Source organism: Mirounga leonina, unplaced genomic scaffold (genome assembly GCF_011800145.1).
Source record: "Mirounga leonina isolate KUSES-001 unplaced genomic scaffold, KU_Mleo_1.0 Mir_93, whole genome shotgun sequence".
Lineage (NCBI taxonomy): Eukaryota > Metazoa > Chordata > Mammalia > Carnivora > Phocidae > Mirounga > Mirounga leonina.
Window position 1 is genome coordinate 26,452,652 of NW_023270854.1, and position 22,501 is coordinate 26,475,152.

Sequence of the window (22,501 nt, forward strand, 5' to 3'; positions counted from 1 at the left end):
TCTTTCATATTGTGTGAGTTTCCTAATTTGTATTTTTCAAGGAATTGGCCCTTTTCATATAAATTGCCAAATTCATGTGTATAGTTGTTCTTAGTATTCCTGTATTTTTTTGATGTTTGTGGGTTTCTGTGGTGATATTCACTAATTTTGCTGTTTTAATTGGAAAGTTTATTTCATTTTTATTTGTTGGGATTATTAGTATATTTGCATTTATCCTTACTCCTTCATCTTGTGCTATCCTACTTTTTCTGTGCTTTGTCTCTCCATCTGTTTTCTTGCCGCCTTTTGGGCTGATTTTTTTTCCTGCCCTCTTTCTCATGTTTTCTGCCATTTAAATGTGTGAAATTACATTGTTTTGTTTTCTCATATACTCTTGGAGTTTTCTTGAATTTTCTCTTGAAATTTTAATACATGTCTGTAAGTTTAAAACTATCTTTTCCTTTCTTACAGGATACTTTAAACTGCTTCCCACTCTGCCAACTTACATGCATGCCATTGCCGCACAGTTTTGTTCTGTCATTTCTTAGCCTTACAAATTTGATATTATAATTTTATACAATAAATGTTTAAGCTAATCACTTTCCTCCCCGGGGCTTGTCATTTTCTTTGGTCATCGTTCTGCTATGTTAGATTCCCTTAGATTCTTCTGGTTCAGCATTGATGGGCTTTTTACTTTCCCTTCTCCTGTGTTAGACACGCTTTCTTACTCATGGCTTTTGCACCTGCTGCATCCGAGGTCTTGGAATGCTTTTCCTCAGATATTCTTTGGGTGTCTTATTAATCCTTCAGTTACTTATAGTTACCTCCTGAGGAAGACCTTCTCTCTTTAAAAGTGCAAATCCTTTACCTCTTCATTCTGTTTCCTTTTCTCCCATTATTTTTGTCCTTTGTATTCATCACCACCTGCCATACTATAGATTTTATTTTTTATGGTAAATTTTAATCTGTCAAGCTCCTCAACTCAGTCATTCATTGGAATTTTATTATATTTATAGAATTTAGGGGCATTGACATCTTTTCAGTATTTACTGTTTTTATCTAGTAACAGGATACATTTCTTAACTTATTCAAGGGTTCTTTTGTGTCTTGTTTTATGTAGCTATAGGAAAATTTTTAAAATTATGCCTTTGCATTTTAGATTTTGTTATGACTTATTTTTTTTTTTTAAATACTGTTTTTCCTGATCAGTCGCTCGAAAATCTGTTTGATGTTTAGATAAGTCAGTGAATTTTCTTAACTTATTATTAGGTCTTATTTTTCAGTGGATTTTTAAATATTTTCAGTGTAGAAAATTCTGTCATTTGTAAATTATAAATATTGCTTTTCTTAAAATCTGTATTGTCTAGACCCTTCAGAATAATCTTAGATGAGAAAACATCTTTTATAAGTCTTTATTTCTAGTGTTTAATCTTTAAGGATGATATTTGTTCTTGATTTCTGATAGCTACCCTTTCTCATGTTAACAGAGTTTCATTCTATTCCTTTTTATTGAGAGGTTTTATCAGTAATGGGTAGGATTTATTCAAATGCCCTTTTGGCATTTATGCGGATTAATCATACGGCTTTTTTTGAGCTAATAAATCTTTTTGTATTGCTTTTCTTACTTTAACAATTTTCAGAATAACGAGTTGGTTTCTCAACATCCTGTAACAGAAATCAGTGAGGTTTTTTTTTAAAGTATTGTTATGAACAAATGATTTTTAATATATTTGATGTGTTTGAATTGAAGCAGTTATTGTTCTCTTTGATGGTTAGAATGTCTTGTCTTGGGCTACTGAATTGTTTTCTGTGTCCTTCTGACAAGATTCCAGTAGTCTTTGATAACTTCTTTGCTTTCTGGTATGATGAAATATTCTAGGCTCATCTTGTGGATTTTCTACCCCAGACTTGCAATTAGCTATTTACTCAAGGAACCTCTGTTCCTTTTGTCAGAAATGGTATTTATACCACAATCTACTTTTCCCTGCCTCAGACAATTTTTGCTTGATTAAATCTAGAATACTTTTAGATTTATGGAAAAGTTGGGAAGATAGTATAGAGAGTTGCTATATAACCCACAACTAGTTTCCCCCATTCAAGCAAACTTTTTACTGTGGAAACATTCTTACAAGGTAGAGAATTCTCCCTTGTACCCTGTATCTAGCTTCAGCAATGAACAGCTCTTAATCTTTTTTTCGTGTCTCCACTCATTCCCCCCAATAATTTTTTTTTCAAGTTTCAGGTAAGATTTTTTATTATTTTCTTAATCGAGGTATTATTGATGTCTGACAGTATATAGTTTCAGGTGTACAGTATTTGTATGCATTGCAAAGTGATTACCACGATAAATCATCACCTAGGGTTACCAAAAATATTTTTCTTGGGATGATAACTTTTAAGATCTCTCTTGGCAACTTTCAAATATACAATAATTCATGGTTGGTTGGTTGGTTTTTTATCCTTTAATTCTTTACTCTTTTGAGGGTGTGTATTACTTTTTTGTTTTTTGAACTACTTAATTGTAAATTTTGTATAATAATAGAAGCATTTAGGGAGATGTTTTCCCTAGCTTTGGCTTTATTTATAGATTTTGAAATGTAGTATTCTCTTTATTGTTTCTCTTAATAGTTGATTTTCAGTTTTGATTCCTTCAGCCTGAGTTAATTTAGTCAGTGTGTTGTAAGGAAGAGATCCACCTATGGTCTCTCAAGTAAAAGGGATTTAATTATAGGGAAAATGTGAATTCACAGGGATACAGTGCTAGGAACTAAGGCCTTCTATGACCTCTGAAATGGGCAGAAGTTAGGAATTGGAGTATCTTTCTAATTTGTTGCATAGTTTCTCTTATGGGTTGGTCAGTCCTTTGATGTATTGATTATATATCTGGTGGCTTTTCTTTATCCATAACTACTTATAAGTGAAGATGTAAATTGTTTTAATATTATAATTGGGATAGGCAGTGTTAATAATGTGATCTATCAGTTTCCATCAGCAGTTCCTTTCCTTACCTTATATTATACATCCTAGCGGATGGAGTATCTATTTACAAAGTTTGTGCTGATCTTTACCATGACTTCCAACCTATTAGAACTTCCCCAAATTCCAGACTGCTTGTGCAATTCCAATCTTATATTTAAGAGCTAAGAGCAGTCTCACGGAAATCTTTTTACTCATTGGTTATTGCATGTAACCATCATATTTACTTCCTTAATGAGGTTTTCTAAATATAGCACCTTCAGCTTACCTTCACTCTTATGTGATGTTCCAATTATATGATGACCCAGCTTTAATTTTTTAAATAATATTGTTGTTACTTAAATTTGATAAAGAAACAAGGTTGATTTAAAGTCCTAGTCTTTTTTTTTTTTTTTTATGTTTTTTCTTTTTTAAGATTTTATTTTTGCGAGAGGGAGAGAGCACACGGGTGAGCACGAGCAGGCGGAGGGGCAGAGGGAGAAGCAGACTCCCTGCTGAGCAGGGAGCCCAATGTGGGACTTGATCCCAGAACCCTGGGATCATGACCTGAGCCGAAGAAGGCAGACGCTTAACTGACTGAGCCACCCAGGTGCCCCAAAAATCATTTCAATTTATATTTTCAATTTATATTATCTTTTGTTTAGAAATCCAGATTGTTTATTTATTTTTATTTTTTTTTTAGAGGAAGTTTTTTTTTTTTTTTTAAGATTTTTATTTATTTATTTGAGAGAGAGAATGAGAGAGACACATGAGAGTGGGGAGGGTCAGAGGGAGAAGCAGACTCCCCGCCGAGCAGGGAGCCCGATGCAGGACTCGATCCCGGGACTCCAGGATCATGACCTGAGCCGAAGGTAGTCGCTTAACCAACTGAGCCACCCAGGCGCCCGAAATCCAGATTGTTTATATATCTTTTTAAAAATCAGTCCTGCCAATGTATTTCTGTCTGGTTCATAGAATTTCCTTAAAATCAGTTAGCAAGCATTTATTGAGAAATTCTTTTGTGTAGAACATATAGCAATTGTCACTGAAGTATTAGAAGACAGACTTTGGGAGACAGCAGGATGGACTGGATAAAGTCCACTTGGAAAAAATTATACTAAAGATACAGATACTGGAGGTTGGTGGAGAACAGTAGCTGAAATCCCTTCTTGGTGGGGATAGCAGGCTAAGCACCTTACCTGGTGACAGCTGAAATTTGGTTGAAGACTTAGTTAAGGTGCTGCCTATGTTTGGTTTTTAAGAAGAAATGGGATCCAGCAAGGTTGCCAAGAAAAACATAGTCCTAGAATTTGATTTAGTAAGCTCCCTAGAGAAGAGAGTATCTTAATAGTGAATCCTCAAAAGAGGAGAGTTTTGTTGTTAGGTGTTTTTGAATATAAAGAGGATGACCAGAGGGATGAAGTGACTTTTCCAGTATCCTGAGTCTGGATGCCAAGACTTGACCTACATGTGACTGTTGATTGCTGTTGTGAAATTTCCCACGGGGCTTCGTGGGCTCACAGCCGCCCCTTTTCAGTGGTACTTCATCTTTGCAGCATTTTGCAATACAGAGACCATCCTTGTCTGCTGTCCTTTCCTTTGCCCTTCCCCAAACTGGAGGATTTCTTTTTGCTTCAGAATGTCCTGATTCTGCATTCATGTTGAGAGCCCTTATCTCTTTTTTCCTTTTTGTTTGTATATTTACAGTATCTAATAGGGCCAGTTGCATTAGCATTCTTTGCCAAATAAAGTTATCATTGGAAATAAGTGGTATGAGACCTCCCAGAAATTCCATTTTGAGAGCCAAGCGTAGGGTGACTTTGTGTTCTTTTTTGTCATTTCTGAAAACAAGTCTCCTTAAAACAAAGAATAATGTGAAAATAAGTAGAAGGAGGGAAGCAAAGTAATAAATTCTGAGTTAAATTTCTTTAGAAAATATCCCGGATGTATTGTATCTGTTTGACTGCCTATGTTAGTGTTCTCATGATTTAATGTTGCTTACGCTACTGTAGTATAAGCCAACTTCAATTGAAGTATTAGGATTGGGGACTTTGGGAAAGACGCGTTGTGTTCTTGCTTGGCAAGACACTTGAGAAAGCTGTCATTCATAGTCCTTTTTATGCATGAAACCTTGAGTAAATTGTAACATCTTGACATAGGCCAAGAATTTTCTTGTTTTTCATCTTTGTTGTCCATAGCATTGGGATAAGATAGATAAAATCTTCATTTTAACACATGGAGGAAATGAAGCAATTTGAAGTGTAATGACCATGCGTTGTGCTGTATGTTGCTATTAGAGTGTGATTTAGAGCTGCACTGTCCAGTGTGGTAGCTGCTGGCTGCGTGAGGCTCTGAAGCACTTGAAATATGGTTAGATAGGCTCCAAGTGTAAAATACACTGGATATTGAAGACTTAGTATTAAAAAATGTCTCATTGACACTTTCAAAAAATGGTGCTTTTTTTTATGATTTATTTATTTATCTTAGAGAAAGAGCAAGTGTGCACACATGCGGGGGGAGTGGCAGAGGGAGAGGGAGAGAGAGAATCTCAGGCAGACTCCCCACTGAGTGAGGAGCCCAACATGGGGCTTGACCCTACAACCCTGAAAATCATGACCTGAGCTGAAACCAAGAGTCGGACGCTTAACTGAGTGAGCCTTGCAGGCACCTCAGAAAAGAGGGATTATTTTTTTTTTTAAGATTTTATTTATTCATTTATTTGAGAGAGAGAGAGAGCACATGAGAGGGGGGAAGGTCAGAGGGAGAAGCAGACTCCCTGCCGAGCAGGGAGCCCAATGTGGGACTCGATCCCGGGACTCCAGGATCATGACCTGAGCCGAAGGCAGTCGCTTAACCAGCTGAGCCACCCAGGTGCCCAAGATGGATTATTTTTAAATCACAAAAACCGGTTACATGTTGAAATAATACTTTTGATATATTGGATTAAATAAAGCATATTAAAATTTTAACTTTTAATGTAGCTAGTAGAAAACTTACGGTTAAATATGTGGTTCCTTTTTCTACTGGACAGTGCTAGTTGAGTATGAAAAATGGTTGCTAGAATTACAACTTAATGGTCTCTGACTTGTATAATATGAGATGTGGAGGCACAGTATATGAGATAGAATTATGATACAGCTGTACATCCAGATTACTTTGATATATTTAAATTTGTTTGCTTTTTAGAAAACTAGCAAGTATTATTCCTGACTACTATTTAAAAGTCATTGCTTCAGGGCTATCAATGAGACTTAAAAGTGCAGAACAGAGGACTTCTTTGACTCGGTACCAGCTGTAGGTTTTGCCCCTGCAGACCTACCAGCTTAAGAAGGAATCCCACGTAGCTCTGGAGTGTTAGCTCAGAGAGGAGGGGTGGGCAAAGTTTCCTTAGGGTCAGTTCCAGGTCTTGTTCTTCTTTCTGACTAGATGGGGCACTTGTGTACAAGTAAATCTGACCCAAGTGTGGTTTAACCTCCCAAGTTCTGAAACTCATCAAGTAGGTGGACTTAAGAGACAGCAAATAGTTAAAAGTATTTGCTAGGTTTTGTTGAATAAATAGATGGTGAAATGTGAAGCAAGAACCGCATATAACCTTCATTTTACACCCAAGAACAACAAACAACATTTTTCTCATCAGCTGTGGATTTCACTTGTTTTAGAAGTATGCTAAATAAGATGTATGTGGTTTTTAGCTTTAATATTTAAAAATAACTTACTTTCTTATGTTGTCTGTTCCTTAATAATTTGAGTTGGGGTGAAAAATTCATTGGATTTTTGGATCACAATTTTGTCTTGATTTTGTAGATTTACTATTTAGCATTGGAAGTTATGCATATAATTTTGCAAAAATCAAATTTTTTGTTTGGTCAATTTATGACAGTACTGTAACAAACATTACGTTGTGTGTTGATAGGGCTTAATTTTGAGAAGGAAGTTTTCATTGGTTATAAATTTCATAGTCATAAAGCAAATAGGGGTTTACACTTGAGCATCATCAGATAATGAGGTGGTTAGTAGAAACTGATAGACCATAGATTATCAAAATTAATAATACAGCAAACCATAATTAATACCATAACTTTAATGTAACTTGGGTGGGCAGTGGCTCTATAAATAGGATCAATTCTTTTTTTTTTTTTTAATTTAATTTATTTATTTGAGAGAGAGAGAATGAGATAGAGCATGAGAGGGGGGAGGGTCAGAGGCAGAAGCAGGCTCCCTGCCGAGCAGGGAGCCCGATGCGGGACTCGATCCCGGGACTCCAGGATCATGACCTGAGCCGAAGGCAGTCGCTTAACCAACTGAGCCACCCAGGCGCCCTAAATAGGATCAATTCTAAGTGGTATGTGAAAATGCTGGGTACTAGCATATACCAGGTGATAAAATGCTGGTAAAATTGGATTTTACAGTATATTTTAGATGGGGTTTTTATATGCTTGAGGGGATTCTTGGCTTATGTCCTTTTTTTTTTTTTTTTTTTCCTTCTTCTTTCCTTTTAGAATATGGTTTCTAGCTTTAGGGTTTCTGAACTACAAGTGTTACTAGGCTTTGCTGGACGGAATAAAAGTGGACGCAAGCATGACCTCCTGATGAGGGCGTTGCATTTACTGAAGAGCGGCTGCAGCCCTGCGGTTCAGATTAAGATCCGAGAATTGTACAGACGCCGATACCCACGGACTCTGGAAGGACTTTCTGATTTGTCCACAATCAAATCTTCGGTTTTCAATTTGGATGGTAGCTCATCACCTGTAGAACCTGACTTGGCCGTGGCCGGAATCCACGCGCTGCCTTCCTCGTCAGTTGCACCGCGCTCACCGGCCTCTCCTGTTGGTTCTGTGCTGCTTCAGGATACTAAGCCCGCGTTTGAGATGCAGCAGCCGTCTCCCCCAGTTCCTCCTGTCCATCCCGACGTGCAGCTAAAGAACTTGCCCTTTTATGATGTCCTTGATGTTCTCATCAAGCCCACGAGTTTAGGTAAGTGTAGAGAAATTAGTTCCTTCCAGCTAAGAGAATACCTAAAACAAGAGGCCTTCAACTGGTGATTAATGATTTGCTGTTAATACTCTAAAATTGAGACATTAATGCCAAACAAATGCCAGATAAAAAATACTGGCAACACGAATGAAATCTAGCATCGAACTGCTAATTGATCATACCAGCATTTTTATGGCTTAGAACTCCGATTACTTCTGTGTGTGTGGGAACAGGTACAAATATTGCTTGCTGTCTGCAGTTTGTGTTTTGGTATTTTTACAGATTTAGTTTCTGTTTAACATAGTGTTTAAACTGCTTTCCTAAGAAATAAACGTTTTATACTTAATTTGACACACGGAGTTTGACAAACGTATTTAGCTTTTTTAATATCTGACAAGTGCTCAGGAAATGTAATCAATTTTATCATTACCAAAAATTGATACATGGGGCTTTAACAAATTCTTACCTACATAATGGCTTCTTTGTTACGGTATGATTTCTTATTGCCTAATGAAATTATTTACAGAGGTATTTGGAATTTTTGATGAAATAAATTGTTTAGGGAATGGCATTTCATAGTTAATTTGGGAGTTTTTTGTTTTTTTTTTCCTCATCCTGGGAAAACTCTTTTTATTTCAGGTCATTTGAGAACACTCTTAAATATATCAATATGTTCTTTTCCTTTTGTAGAGGATTATGCTGCTGTGTATCTTGGTTGAGCCAGAAGGAAATTTTGAGGGGTAGGACTGGGGATAATGGAGTCAGTATGGCCTGATTGATGGCAGGCCACGGTGGCTGTGCTTTTCCCAGCCCCTTTCTCCTTGCTTTAAATGTTTTAATTTAGCAATACTTAGGCAGGTAGAGTAATGCATTTTATCCCTTCATTATATTCATCATGAAGTAAGGATTATGTTCACGTTTTATTATTTGTATAAAGTTCTAGGAGTAGAACTACTGCATCAAAGAGTAAGAACATTTTAATTTTAGATTCTTGATAACATGTTGCTGAAGTTTCCAGAAGAGCTCTGCCAGTTTACATTACAGGAACAAAGTGAGAGAATGTCTCTCATTGCCTTTCTTCCTGCCTTTATTAGGTGTTATTAAAAACAAATCTTGGTGATTTTGACTGGTGAAAGCTTGTATCTTGTTTAGATTTTTTTGTTTTTAAAATTAATAACTGGAGCAAACATTTTTAAATGTTTATTACCCTATTGCCTTTCTTTTGTGCTTTTACTTTCATCTTTTTTTTTTTTTAAACAGGTTCATTTATCTGGTTAAAATGGTTCCATAATTCTTTTTATTTCTATCTTTGTCATGGTTTTTGGTTTATACCAGTGGACCATATCATGGCTCATTCCCATGTTTCTTTCTCAGCAGTTATTGCAAATTTATTTATTTTCTTTTTGTGTGTATTTTGAGAAAGATTCAGACTGGTAATATGCTTAGGTGCCCCTACCTCATGGGACTCCTCAGGAGTATGGCTAAGGTGAGGCTGGAGAAGGTGTAAGAGGGCCTGTGGGGTTGTAGTTACAGTGGAAGGGACTGAAAAAGACCTGGTTGCGTGCCTCCAAAGGAGATGCAGCCATGTGTCTTCTCTACTCATTAGCATCAGTGGTGCACCAGGCTTTGTGATTTTCTTTCCTTATTTCCCTGCTTAGTTCAAAAATAGAAACTGGAGTTTTCTGCTTTTCTGTATTTCATAGAGTTTCTCTTTCATTACCTCCATAAGGTTAAAGGAGAGTAGTAGGCTTTTTATAAGTTTACTAAAATAAAATTTTCCTATCTCATTTCACTTAGATAAAATAATTTTGTATTTTGTGTTGAAGAGTGGCTATGGCCTTTTGCTCATAGTTTAAATTAGAATGTAAGAGATAGCATATGACCTTAGGGCTTATGAAATAACTTTTATCCCTGAGCTAAAAACTCTCTATACATATGTTTTTCAAGAGTCCTGCCTGTCATTGTTTTTATGAATTTATAAACTGATTCTTGTTTTAAAACAATAAACATTTCCTTATCTTGCTTCCCCTAAGGAGAAAAAGAAAAGAATTTTCTTAATGTATGTAATCTTGTTTTGTCAGATTCATAAAAGCAGTGATCTAAGAAATGCTCTTTTAGACTTGGAGGTAAAAAGTTAGAAAATCCACATCAGCATGTAGTCTGCCAAATGAAAGTAGAAAAAATTTAATCATTTCCAGTAATGACCTTTAATTGAAAACTTTCAGTGTCACCGTGTCTAAAGCAATGTAATGACATCCAGAAGTTTCCTTAATTTTTTATTGTTTTATAATATTGAAAATACACAAAAATAGAAATTCTGGGGAAGTCTGTTTGGAATCCTGCTATAGAGAAACCTGTTTACATTTGGAGATTGAGAATTAAAAATCCTCAGGAGTCAAAAGAGATATCAAATCCATATTTCAAAGCACATATTCTTGACATCTGCAAGCCAGTCTGTGTATTCTTGATTTTATATACAGTTGATTAGATGATTTCTAAGCCATCAACATATTGTTAAGTAGGAATTGATTGACAACATGAGAGAGACTAGAAGAGCCATGGTAGAAAAAATAGACACAAGAGGTCAAAAAATGTTACTCCCAAACCTCTTGGTATATTGAAACCAATAGCCCCTTAGTAGTGAGGGAGTTGCTGTTACATCATGGCCCATGTATTGATGCTAAAAAAAGAACCCAAGAAACAACCATGATGTATATATTCTATTAAAAGAGATACATTGTAATACAGTTTTCTAGTTTGGAATTATTTCTATTCAAAATGGTTAAAATAAAAATAGCATTTAAAATGGTAAACTGTGGCATCTGAAAAATAAGAGTGTACACAATACTAAATGAAGTTCTCTGTAGCTAAGGTTTTTATAACAAATGGATAACCCCAAAATTCAAAAACTAACAAATCTCTGTTCTCCTCCCTTAAATAGCTGTTCTGATTTGCTTTCACAAGCCGTCTTTCTCTCTTCTTTTCAGTTGTCTTTTTCCTTCTTTTCTTTTTTATGACAACTTTTGAAGATGAAATCCTTTGGGAATTTTCTAGTTAAGAAATTTGTCTGTATTTAATCTGTACAAAAAAGAATATATATAAAACATTAAAGCATAAAAAACATCAGTGAAATGAACAGTAGTGAAATCACTACCTAGTTTTGTTTTTTGTGTTCGTTTTGTTTTTTAAAGTTGGCTCTAGCATGGAGCTAGTGCGGGGCTTGAACTCAGGACCATGAGATTGTTACCTGAGCTGAGATCAAGAGTCAGATGCTTAACCGACTGAGCCATTCCGGTGTCCCCCCACTGCCTAGGTTTTTAAAAAGAAACATCGGCAGTATCTTCAAGCCATCTCCTTGCCTTTTCTGAGTTAAATCACTATTCTGCGTTTATGTTCCTCTCCTTTTCTTGTTTTACCATATATGTGTTTTAAAAAAAGTAATGTTTCCCATCCAAGTACTAACCAGGCCCAACTTGCTTAGCTTCCGAGATCAGACGAGATCTCTTTTGTGACTAGCTCTTTTTGTTCACTCTGTTTTATAAGCTTTGTATGTTGCTACATCTAGCTGTTTGGTATTTGGTGAAATACCTTCAATGTATTTTGAGCCTTTAATTCCTTAAAACTTGTTCATTGTGCTTTTCAGATTACAAAAGTAATTTATGCTAGTAACTGAAAATTGAAACATCATAGAAATATAACAGAAACGTCCCTCATAATGTCATATATTACCCAGCTAGAGTTGTATCAATAGTAAACTTTTTCTGCATATGTTTAGTCATCTTCTTTCTCTTCCTATTCATTAAAAAGGCTTTTTCCAACTGCAGAGCTACTTTGCCACATTTCTAGTGAGAGGGGACACTGTTCTACTAGTATCCTCTGCCAATAGCACCTCCTGGAGTTCTGCATCATGATAATCTTTCTTAACAGTGTTTCTTGGAAATATAGATTTGTGGGTTAAATAGACCTGTTATCTTGTAGATGTACCATCACTTAACCAGTATTCCGTGGTGGACATTTTCAGTGATTCTCAGTTTTTTGTTTATTTGAAAGTAATATTTTAGTATCCAGCATTGAGTCACTATTCTTGCAGTTTTTTAGACATTGCTGCTGTTAGCATTTTTGCATATGTGCTTCTGAATACTTGGGTGAATATTTATGAAGTATAACGCCTCTGTGAAGTTATTGGGTCAAAGAGTATGAGTACTTAGTATTTTGATATTCAGCTTTTGTTTCAGCAGTTGCTTCAGAAGCCTTGTGCCCATTTATAATCCAGCAGTGTATGAATGTATTAATTTTTTCTATACCCTCATCAGCATTGGTCTTTTATTATTGGTCTTTTAATCTTTAAAGGATGAGAAATTAATAAGAATCAACATCTTTTCATATTCTTAAATTCCTGATTATTAGGAAATACTCATTAAGCTTTTGGGTACAGTTGAACAGGTTTAAAGTGATGTACAACTAATGGAAAGCCATTAAAATAAAACCTCACTTCTAAGGAGTTTGGATAAATTCAGACACTGTACACATTGTTTTTATTAACCCAGTTAACGAGTATATAATGAGGATTTAATTTGGGTATGGTCATGTAGTCTAATTGTGGAGAAGCCAGAAGTATAAGATGGCCATTAGGAAGCTTGTTACCTAGTTGGGGAGGTAGTGTTAACATGAGAGCAAGAAGCAATGAGGTATGTGCCTGTATGATGAAGAATTATTAGTTGTGTATCTGAAACTCACATATTTTATCAGCCTCAGGAATGGGGAAGTCAGTCAAGACTTCTTGGAGTAGGAGTGAGACTTGAAGGAGCTTTGAAGTATGAATTTGTCTACTTTGAATTAATGGCATTTATAGGAGAGGAAACACCAAGAAAGGGGAGAACGGTGAGTAGTCACAGGAGTAGAAATGAAAGTGGCATAGTTATGAGACCTGACTGAGGAAGCTGTTTTGAATAGAGAGTAAGACTTGGGGAGACACTGGAAATGTAGGTGTGCTAGGGAAGAGGCGGGGCCGTTGTTATGGAGACGCTTAGAGATAAGGGAGCTTAGACTGGGTTCATTCTGAAATAGGACGCTGCTGAGCAGTTTTGAGCAGAGAAATGGTGATGATAGTGATGCTAAGGGAGACCAGCTCTGCACTTGTGTTCTGATGGGAGACTGCAGAGAGGCAGCGTTGCTATTTCATTTGTACCAACCGTAATAGTTCTGTGTAGGATGGTGGTAGTGAAAAGGGAGAGGAAGCAGCCGATAAGAAAATTTTAGAAAGCAGGACTTAATGACTAATAGGATATAGAGGATGAAGAAGAGGACTGGGGTCAAGGAAATGAATGATTTCTAGTGATTGAAATCATTCTAGTGATTGAAATTGGTAACTATTCTCCTGTTTCATAGTTCTGAATTAAAGTCACTGTTTTTCTAAGAAGCATGAAACCTCAGCACTCTCCCCACATGATCTTTGCAGCTGTTGTATAGGGAAAAAAAAAGTCTTTTCATATTAAACATCACTGATGATTATTAATATAGTGATGGTTTCTGTCTAGATAAAATTCTTTCAAATGACTCAGGTTTCTGAGTAAATTTCATTAAATTAGAAAAATTTAGGTGTGTATATAGGATTAGCATTTAAAAAGTGTTCACATAAAGCAATGTTCAATGATAACTATTTGTAAACAATTGAATATTGGAATATAGAATCACTCAAGTGTTCACTGAAAGCATTGTGTGTGCCTGTTCCAATGTGTTAAGAAACAAGTTACCAAAAACCAGCTAATTTGAGAATATAGAACAGAACTTTGTATATTTATTTCTTCTATTAGAACTGTATGAGAGGGGTGCCTGGGTGGCTCAGTTGGTTGGGCGACTGCCTTTGGCTCAGGTCATGATCCTGGAGTCCCGGGATCGAGTCCCGCATTGGGCTCCCTGCTCAGCAGGGAGTCTGCTTCTCCCTCTGACCCTCTCCCCTCTCATGCTCTCTCTCTCTGTCTCATTCTCTCTCTCAAATAAATAAATAAAATCTTTAAAAAAAAAAGTATGAATATTATTTTGGGTATATTTTTATTTATACATGTTTGAGGGTGGTTTCCCCACTTTTGATGCAGAGATATGATGGGAAAAGGAATAAAGTAAGAGTATTCTTTGATTGGCAGCCATGGTACAGTTAATTGGTGAGTGATAGGGCAGCAGATAGCTCAGGATAGAGATCTTAGATGATGCAGTGTAATAAACTGTTCATTGTTTTATTTATTCATTGTTATGTTGTGAATTATTTTATTTATAGATTAGCTAGACTGAGCCATGATAACCCACAAAACTGCCTATAAAACATCTTGGTTTATCTCTTCCCTGAGTGGGCCATTTTATAAGCTCCTGTTACCTAGGCACACACTGCTAGGAAGCATTCTTGACCAAATCTAAACCAGTTTATCAAAAGATGTCCATATAACTTTCTGCGGTGGGGGAGCTCAGGAAGTTTCCTGTTTTACTAACAATAGTTAACATTTTTAGGCATGTTAAAATATTTTCTACCTGAATATCTTTTTTTTTTTTTTTTTAAGATTTTATTTCTTTATTTGACAGAGAGAGCACAAGCAGGGGAGTGGGAGAGGGAGAAGCAGGCTTCCCACGGAGCAGGGAGCCGGATGTGGGGCTCGATCCCAGGACTCTGGGATCATGACCTGAGCCGAAGGCAGACGCTTAACGACTAAGCCACCCAGGCGCCCCTTTCTACCTGAATATCTTACCAAGAAAAAGTCATTATTATTGAATAGTTGGCAAAATGCATCTGTTGGACTGTATTTCTTTTTTTTTCTTGAAATTTTGCTATCTTTAAAAGCAGACATTTTTGATTAGGACTTCTGGAACTGAAAATACATGTATAGTGCTGTATTGTTTTCAGAATGCTTTCACATATGTTACTGCATTTGATCCACAAAACAGCCTTTATTTTTAAATTTTTAAAATTTTTTTTGTGAGCTGGGGGGAGGAGGAGAGGAAGAGAGAGAATTTTTTTAAAAATTTTATTTGAGAGAGAGAGAGAACAAGCAAAAGAGAGAGAGCCCTAGCAGGGAGGGAGGGGCTAAGGGAGAAGGAGAAGCAGACTCCCTACTGAGCAGGGAGCCCAACGCAGGGCTCAGTCCCAGGACCCCAGGATCATGACCAGAGCTGAAGGCAGATACTTAATTGACTGAGTCACCCAGGCGCCCTGAGAGCAAATCTTAAGTAGACGCCACGCTGAGCGTGGAGGCTGATGCAGGACTCAATCTCATGATCCTGAGGTCATGACCCCCACAAAACAGCCTTTAAAAGGCAGATGAGGGGTGCCTGGGTGGCTCAGTCGGTTAAGTGTCCGACTCTTGATTTCAGCTCAGGTCATGATTTCAGGGTCCTGAGTTTGAGCCCTGCATCAGGCTCCATGCTTAGTGCAGAGTCTGCATGTCTTCCCCCTGCCCCCGCTGCTGCTCTTGAGTTCATGCGCACTCTCTGTCTCAAGTAAATAAATAAAACCTTAAAAAAAAAAGCAGATGAGCAAAATGTTACTCCCATTTTAATTGAGGAGTAAAGAAGGACTTGGAGATCTTACGTGAATTTCCTGTCATTGGGTAATAACCAAGGGCTAAGATGAGGATACAGGAATATTCTGGTCCATTTATGCTTAAAAAGGTAGAAAGAACCAATATCCACAAACCTAGAATAGTCATAAGTATTATGTCATATCAGCAGGCCTCATCAGTTAGTAATTATAAATGAAGCTAGACATAATGCTAGAACCTGGGATTTATAAGATTAATGCTAAAATTACTTCATGAAATTGTGGCATAGTTTTACTTATTATTGCTGTATAATATACCATTCCAAAGTACAGTGGTGTAAAACAACCATCTTATTATGTTGGTGGATTTTCCCTGTTAAGAATTGGAAGTTCCAAGAGTGTGTGGATATGTCTCTACCCCAAGATGTCTGGGGTCTTAGCTGAAAAGACTTAGGGGCCGGGGGTGACTTGATGGCTAGAAGCTGGGATCATCTGAAGGCATCTTCACTCGTGCGGTGTCTTTGCTACCTGTTTGCTCGGACTCGGCTTGGCTGTTGGCTAGAGTATGTATATAAGGCTTTTTCCCCTGGTCTAGTTTGGACTTCTTTAGAGCATGAGAGCTGGGTCTCAAGAGAGTGTCCCCAGAGAGCAAGGGAAAAGTGCATGGTGCTTTTATGATCTAGCCTTGCAACTTATATAGCATCACTTATGCCATCAATTAAAGCAGTCACAAAGGGCCATTCAAGTTCAAAGGGAGGGTGATAGAGACCCCACTGCTTCATTGAAAGAATGTCAAGGTTATGAGAAGGGCATGATGCGAGATATTGTTGTAGCTGTTTTTGAAAAATAGAATCTACCTTATGGAGGATTGTTAAAAAAGGGTTTGAATAAAGTCGTATCTGACTCACGCCCCTGAGTCATGGTCTTTTTCCTTTGTCATTTGCTGCTGTTAACATAGAAGTGTTCGTGGGGTCTGTGTAGAATTGGTTTTCTGATCCCAAGTTGGAACACTAATGGGAAGAAAATACACTGAAAAACCTGAATCTTTCTGCTTTATATCCTGCCATTCTTTCTCCTGATCTGTATTAAAGTGACAGTCTAGCTAATAGGTTTACCTCATGGCACGTTTGGTGTGCTTTTGGCTGCTGTTCTGTAATAAAATTGTCTTATATAAAAATTGTCAGTGTTAATACAAATTGGATTTTATTAGCATATGCACTATTTTTTTTGTTGCTGTAAGTTCCTGGAATTCAGTTATGGTACACAGTGATGAAGTATCCATTTTTTTCATAGAAACAGGGTAGTTATTTGGTATTATTACAGAAAATTTAGCATCAAATAATAAGTTCAAAACTATGTCAGAAAAATAAAAGCCTCTGCAAAAATGTTAAGATATAAACTGCTAACATTAGGCTGCAAGTTCTGTGAATTGTACATAAATGTTGGCATATACTGACTAAGGAAGCCTTCCAGGTTCAATGTAAGATTCATGGTATATGGGTACTTTTTTGGGTGGGTTGACTCCAGTCACCCAGGCAAGGCCTCAAATACTGGTATTTACGCTGCGTGAATTGACCCAAGGTCCTGCACCCAGCTTTGCAGTAGTACAAACCTGACATTTTTGGTGCACAAGGAATGAATCTATCTCTGGGGAGATCTGTGTTAATCAAGCTGTGTTAATGAAGCAAGAATCACAGCTCTTGGGTAGATAATTTCATTTATCTATTCTTTTTCCTATTGTCATATCTTTTCCTTCTACATATCTTAAAAATCCTGTACGTATCTTAAATATCCTGCCTCTCAATGCCATTACTTTTGCTTTATTTTTATTTATTTTTTTAAAAAGATTTTATTTATTTACTTGAGAAAGAGCTAGAGAGAGCACAGGGAGAAGCAGACTCCCTGCTGAGCAGAGAGCTTGATCCCAGAACCCTGAGATCATGACCTGAGCCGAAGGCAGACGCTTAAGTGACTGAGCCACCCAGGTACCCCACTTTTGCTTTAAAGAATTATCTTTTTAAAGAAATCATAAGAAAAAAACAACATATTCTTTTACCTTTACCACTAATTTACTGTTGAGAGTGATTTTCATTCCTGAAAATTTGGTTTTGAATTTGGTATCATTTCTTTTTATCCTGACAATTTCCTTTTACATTACGTGTATTGCTTATTTGCTTTCAAAAATTCTCTTGGCCTTTGTTTATCTAAAAGTCATTATTTAACCCTGTTTTTGAAGGGTATTGAATTTTCCAGCGAGTTTTTTCTTTCACCACTTTAAAGATGACTCTCGCTTACATTGCCTTTATTCATACTGTTTTTCCCTTGTATGCAATGTGTCTTTTTTCCTTGACTGCTCTCAAGATTTTATAGTCATCATTGGTTTGCAGTAGTTTGATTTTGATGTGACTAGGTATCTTTCTTTGTATTTACTTTGTTTGAGCTTTGATCTGTAAGGGCTCCTCCTTACCCCGTGAGTTAATCAGTATTCTTTCATTATTTCCGAAACTTTTTTTTTTTAATGCCCTGTTTTCTCCTTCTGGGACTCCATTTGTACCTATGTTAGACATTTTGAGGTTTCTGGCTGGATAGACTGAGTGCTTCTACCATTAACTCTGATTGAAAATGCAGTGTGTTCACCTCTAATCTCAAAGGTTATTGAATTTGACAGTTAAGAGGTCATTGGTGCCCTTAACTGGATAGAGAGTGGGAAATGACCTTAACTGTGGGTAGAGAGTGGGAAGTGAAATCTGTACAGTAAAGAGTTGAGGAGTGAATAGGATTGAAGAAATGGAGGGACTTACTACTGTAGCTGTGTGTTTGTGTTTTTTGCCCCATACTTATGTTTGTGACTTAGCATCTTGTTTCATTTTTAGGCCGTCATAAGCCACATTCCTCTTTCTTCCCTCTTTTTTTAAATGTTCTGGGAAAATATGAGCCACTTTATGACATGATTTCTAGGCACATAATTACTCTAATAAACTGCTTAAAGAAAAGTGTTTTACTCAAGGAGTTAATATTTTTCTTGATTTGTTGTGGCTTGTGGATGGAAGGCCTCTGACATTGGATATTTAACTGGCATCTTGTTTATTTATCTTTATGTATCAGGAAAACTGTGGCCAGTAACACACACAAGAGCCATTTTGCCTTGTGAGTTGTTGCAGTACTTGTTAGGAAGCAGAAGTTCTCTGTATTAGCTTTTGCTTTATTTTGTTTTAATGCGTGCTAGAACATCATTGAATAATACATCAGAATAAATGTGTTATAAAGTTCTTTGTGAAGTAAATAGATTTCAGTTTTTAATAAGATAGTCAAAGATGACTTCATTAGGTAATTTTTTTAACTGGATATTTTTCTATATGTAAATAATTATGTATTTTCATTTGATCAACTTAGAAGCTTAAGTTTAAAATTTTATATTAACGTTTTGTGTAGCTGAATATAAAGGGTTGAAAACAAAACACGACAAAGAAATAAAACAAATGAAAGATCACCTAAATCTAGAATAGAGTTTGGGGGGCGGGGGTTAGACTTCCTCAGGTTTTCATTTGATAATGCTATAGTCAAGGATGAAACGTAATTTTGAACAGTTGCGTTATATTTTGACTATGTTATAATTAGTGTTTTAGAATAAAGACTAAATGCTTAAAATTGAGCCTGTTTTAGATTGACTTTGCTTTCATGATTCCAAGATGACTGCAGTTTACTACTACTTTATTTTGGAGTATTTTAACTATAAAAATTTGAGAATTTGACAGACTCTTGATCAGAAATGCATTGTTATTGCACATGGTTACATCCTTGGATTTGTTATCTTTTGGATATTGGATATTGGAATGTTACCTTTTTTTTTTCCCTCCCCAGTTCAAAGCAGTATTCAACGATTTCAAGAGAAGTTTTTTATTTTTGCTCTGACACCTCAGCAAGTTAGAGAGATATGCATATCCAGGTAAGAGGAATGTTTGGAATATGTTTCTTCATGAATGTTGGTGTATTAGTCTGCTAGGGCTGCCATTACAAAGCACAACAGACTGGGTGGCTTAAACAACAGAAATTTATTTTCTCAAAATTCAGGAGGCTTGAAGTCCAAGATTAAGGTGTCAGCAGATTTGGTTTCTCCTGATCTCCTTGGCTTGTAGAGTTTGCCTTCTTGCCTCACTTGACCTTCCTTCTGTGTGCCTGTGCATCCCTGGTGTCTCTTCCTCTTATGAGAACACCAGTTGTATTGGATTAGGGCCCCACCCTTACGACCTTATTCCCATCTTCACATATGGTCAGATTGGGGGGTCAGGTCTTCAACCTGCATTTTGGGGAGACACAGTTCAGTCCATAACAGTTGGACATCATTAAGCAAGCATAGTATACACTGACTAAAGTTAGCTAAATATTTAATAAACAACTCTGTATTAAAAAACAGCTTTAACCTTTGATTAAAATCCAGCTTATTTTTTTGAATTACTTTTTGGCAATAACTTTTTTTAATGAAAATTTTATTCCAGATATAGCAACATAAAAAAGAATTTGTGACAACAGCCCAACGATAGGATGTGCATAAACTTTATCATTCAAACTGAGGCACTTTAAGAGTGAAAGTAGACATCATGTTCTTATCCCAGAAAAATTATTAATAAACTGGCACTGTTCTGAGCTTTGTGGTCACCTAGACCATAAAATTAGTAGAAATCTGAAAACAATTATGAAAAGTACTCTTAGCTTTGCTATTTAGAAAAATTGGAGAAACTTAAAATAGATACATTTATAAAGAGCAAATGAACTAAGTTGTAAGAGGAAAGAAAAGGAAATATGTAGTGTATACTTTTCCAATTAAAAATATAGTCATCTTGGGGCACCTGGGTGGCTCAGTCATTAAGCGTCTGCCTTTGTCTCGGGTCATGATCCCAGGGTCCTGGGATCGAGCCCCACATCGGACTCCCTGCTCTGCAGGAGGCCTGCTTCTCCCTCTCCCTCTGCCCGTTTGTGTTCTCTCTCTTGCTGTGTCTCTCTCTGTCAAATAAATAAGTAAAATCTTAAAAAAATATATAGTTGGGGCGCCTGGTTGGCTCAGTCATTAAGCGTCTGCCTTCGGCTCAGGTCATGATCCCAGTGTCCTGGGATCGAGCCCCACATCGGGCTCCCTGCTCATCGGGAAGCCTGCTTCCCCTCTCACACTCCCCTTGCTTGTGTTCCCTATCTCACTGTCTCTCACTCTGTCAAATAAATAAATAAAATCCTTAAAAAATATATATGTATATATAGTCATCTTTGGTGTTTATAATATGTATGTGACTCTTTAAAATTGCATTCTTAAAGATTTAGTGTAAGAAAACGGAGGCTTTAGGAGGTTAAATGATTTTTCTGGGATTATAGAGTTAAAAGTAGAAGAGTTGAGCAAATTAGAGGTCTTTGCCTCCTGTCAGCTGTTCATTTGAATGCTCATCTTCTCTGAGATGTTAATAATTTACAAAAATAAGGATTCTGTAGTTAAGTTTTAGAAATTCTGTATTCACAATTACATAAGTTCTTTAAGGTTAGATTGGACTTTTTGGTCTTTAATATCTTCATCTGCCTGGTCAATCTCTCAAGATGGTGAATCCAAACTTATGGGCTTCACGTCTCTTCGAAGCACACTAACATCTTGAGGATGCTCTCTTTATGTGGAAGAGTCTGGGGCAGAGTTTTAGATTCTTTCATTAATCATATCACCTTTACTAATATATGTATAGGGTGAGAGTGCTATTGTCAAAATCTCAAATGATTGTATGTTCTGACCCTGTAAAGTTAGATCTCTCAGAGTATTGCATAGATAGACTGCCTCTTCCACAGGCGGGAGAAAAGTGTTGAAAACTAAGATTAAAAAAAAAAAAAGACCATACAAGGATTAGTTCAAGAGATCCAATATCCAGAATAATATTTTCAGAAAACAGAAAATTCAGAGGAGAAAATTATCAAAGAAGTAAAATGAATGTAGCCTGATGTGGTTCATTTTCACCAGGAGCAAGAAGATATTGCAGTGAGTTTTTGTAAATTTGGAAGTACTTTCAATCTTGGGAATAGTAATAAACCAACTAACAAATAAGTAGAATAAATTGAAAATTTTAAAATTATATTTAATTAAAGTTATATTTTATTTTATTTTATTTTATTTATTTATTTATTTTTAAAGATTTTATTTATTTATTTGAGACAGAGAGAATGAGAGACAGAGAGCATGAGAGGGAGGAGGGTCAGAGGGAGAAGCAGACTCCCTGCCGAGCAGAGAGCCCGATGCGGGACTCGATCCCGGGACTCCAGGATCATGACCTGAGCTGAAGGCAGTCGCTTAACCAACTGAGCCACCCAGGCGCCCCTAAAGTTATATTTTATATCCAAAACCTTATTAATATTAAGTTTTGTTTGTTATTCAGCGATGATCCCTTGCTTGAGATCAACGTTTACTATGTATTAGGTCCAAAGCACTATATTATATAACACGTCCACTCTTGTTCGTGAACCAGCTCATATACATAAAATGACCTTGGCATTGCAAGGGGTCAGATGAAGAGAACCAATTTTAGTAATTACAGATAACTGATTTATAGGAGGATGAGGTTACTATTAATGTTGGTGGTTTGGGAAAGCTTCAAGAGTGTTGCATGGGTCTTTGAGGTAAGGAGATTATTTAGAGTATGTTAGATTTAAAGATACAGATTTCAAGGTACATTTTTAAGTGAACAAAAACAAAGCATCAAAATGTGGATAATATACTACCAGTTGCGGGCACCTGGGTGGCTCAGATGGTTAAGCCTCTGCCTTCGGCTCAGGTCATGATCCCGGAGTCCTGGGATCGAGTTCCGCATCGGGCTCCCGCTCTGCGGGGAGTCTGCTTCTCCCTCTGCCTCTCTCTCTCTCTCTCTCTCTCTCATGAATAAATAAATAAAATCTTTAAAAAAAAAAAATACTACCAGTTGCCCTAAAAGGTATGTGTGTGTGTAATTTGCTCAAGTGTCTAAAATATGTCTGGACAAATAAGATCAGCTGCCTCTGTACAGGGGAATTGGATGGCCAGGGCCAGAGTTGGGGTAGTCTTTTTTA

At 36.7% G+C, this 22,501-nt stretch overlaps 1 protein-coding gene across 7 annotated transcripts in view; it reads left to right on the forward strand.

Annotated features, from left to right (window-relative positions):
- Window positions 1-22,501, forward strand: part of PIAS2 (protein inhibitor of activated STAT 2) — a 130,440-nt gene that overhangs the window by 17,554 nt on the left and 90,385 nt on the right. For all 7 annotated transcript variants that reach the window (XR_004677621.1, XM_034995961.1, XM_034995963.1 and 4 more), the window contains 2 exons: window positions 7,434-7,908; window positions 19,295-19,379. Coding sequence is in view for 6 of the 7 variants with exons in the window: in XM_034995963.1 (XP_034851854.1) it covers window positions 7,434-7,908; window positions 19,295-19,379 (560 nt within the window). In the remaining variant the exon portion in view is untranslated. The remainder of the gene's footprint in view (window positions 1-7,433; window positions 7,909-19,294; window positions 19,380-22,501) is intronic.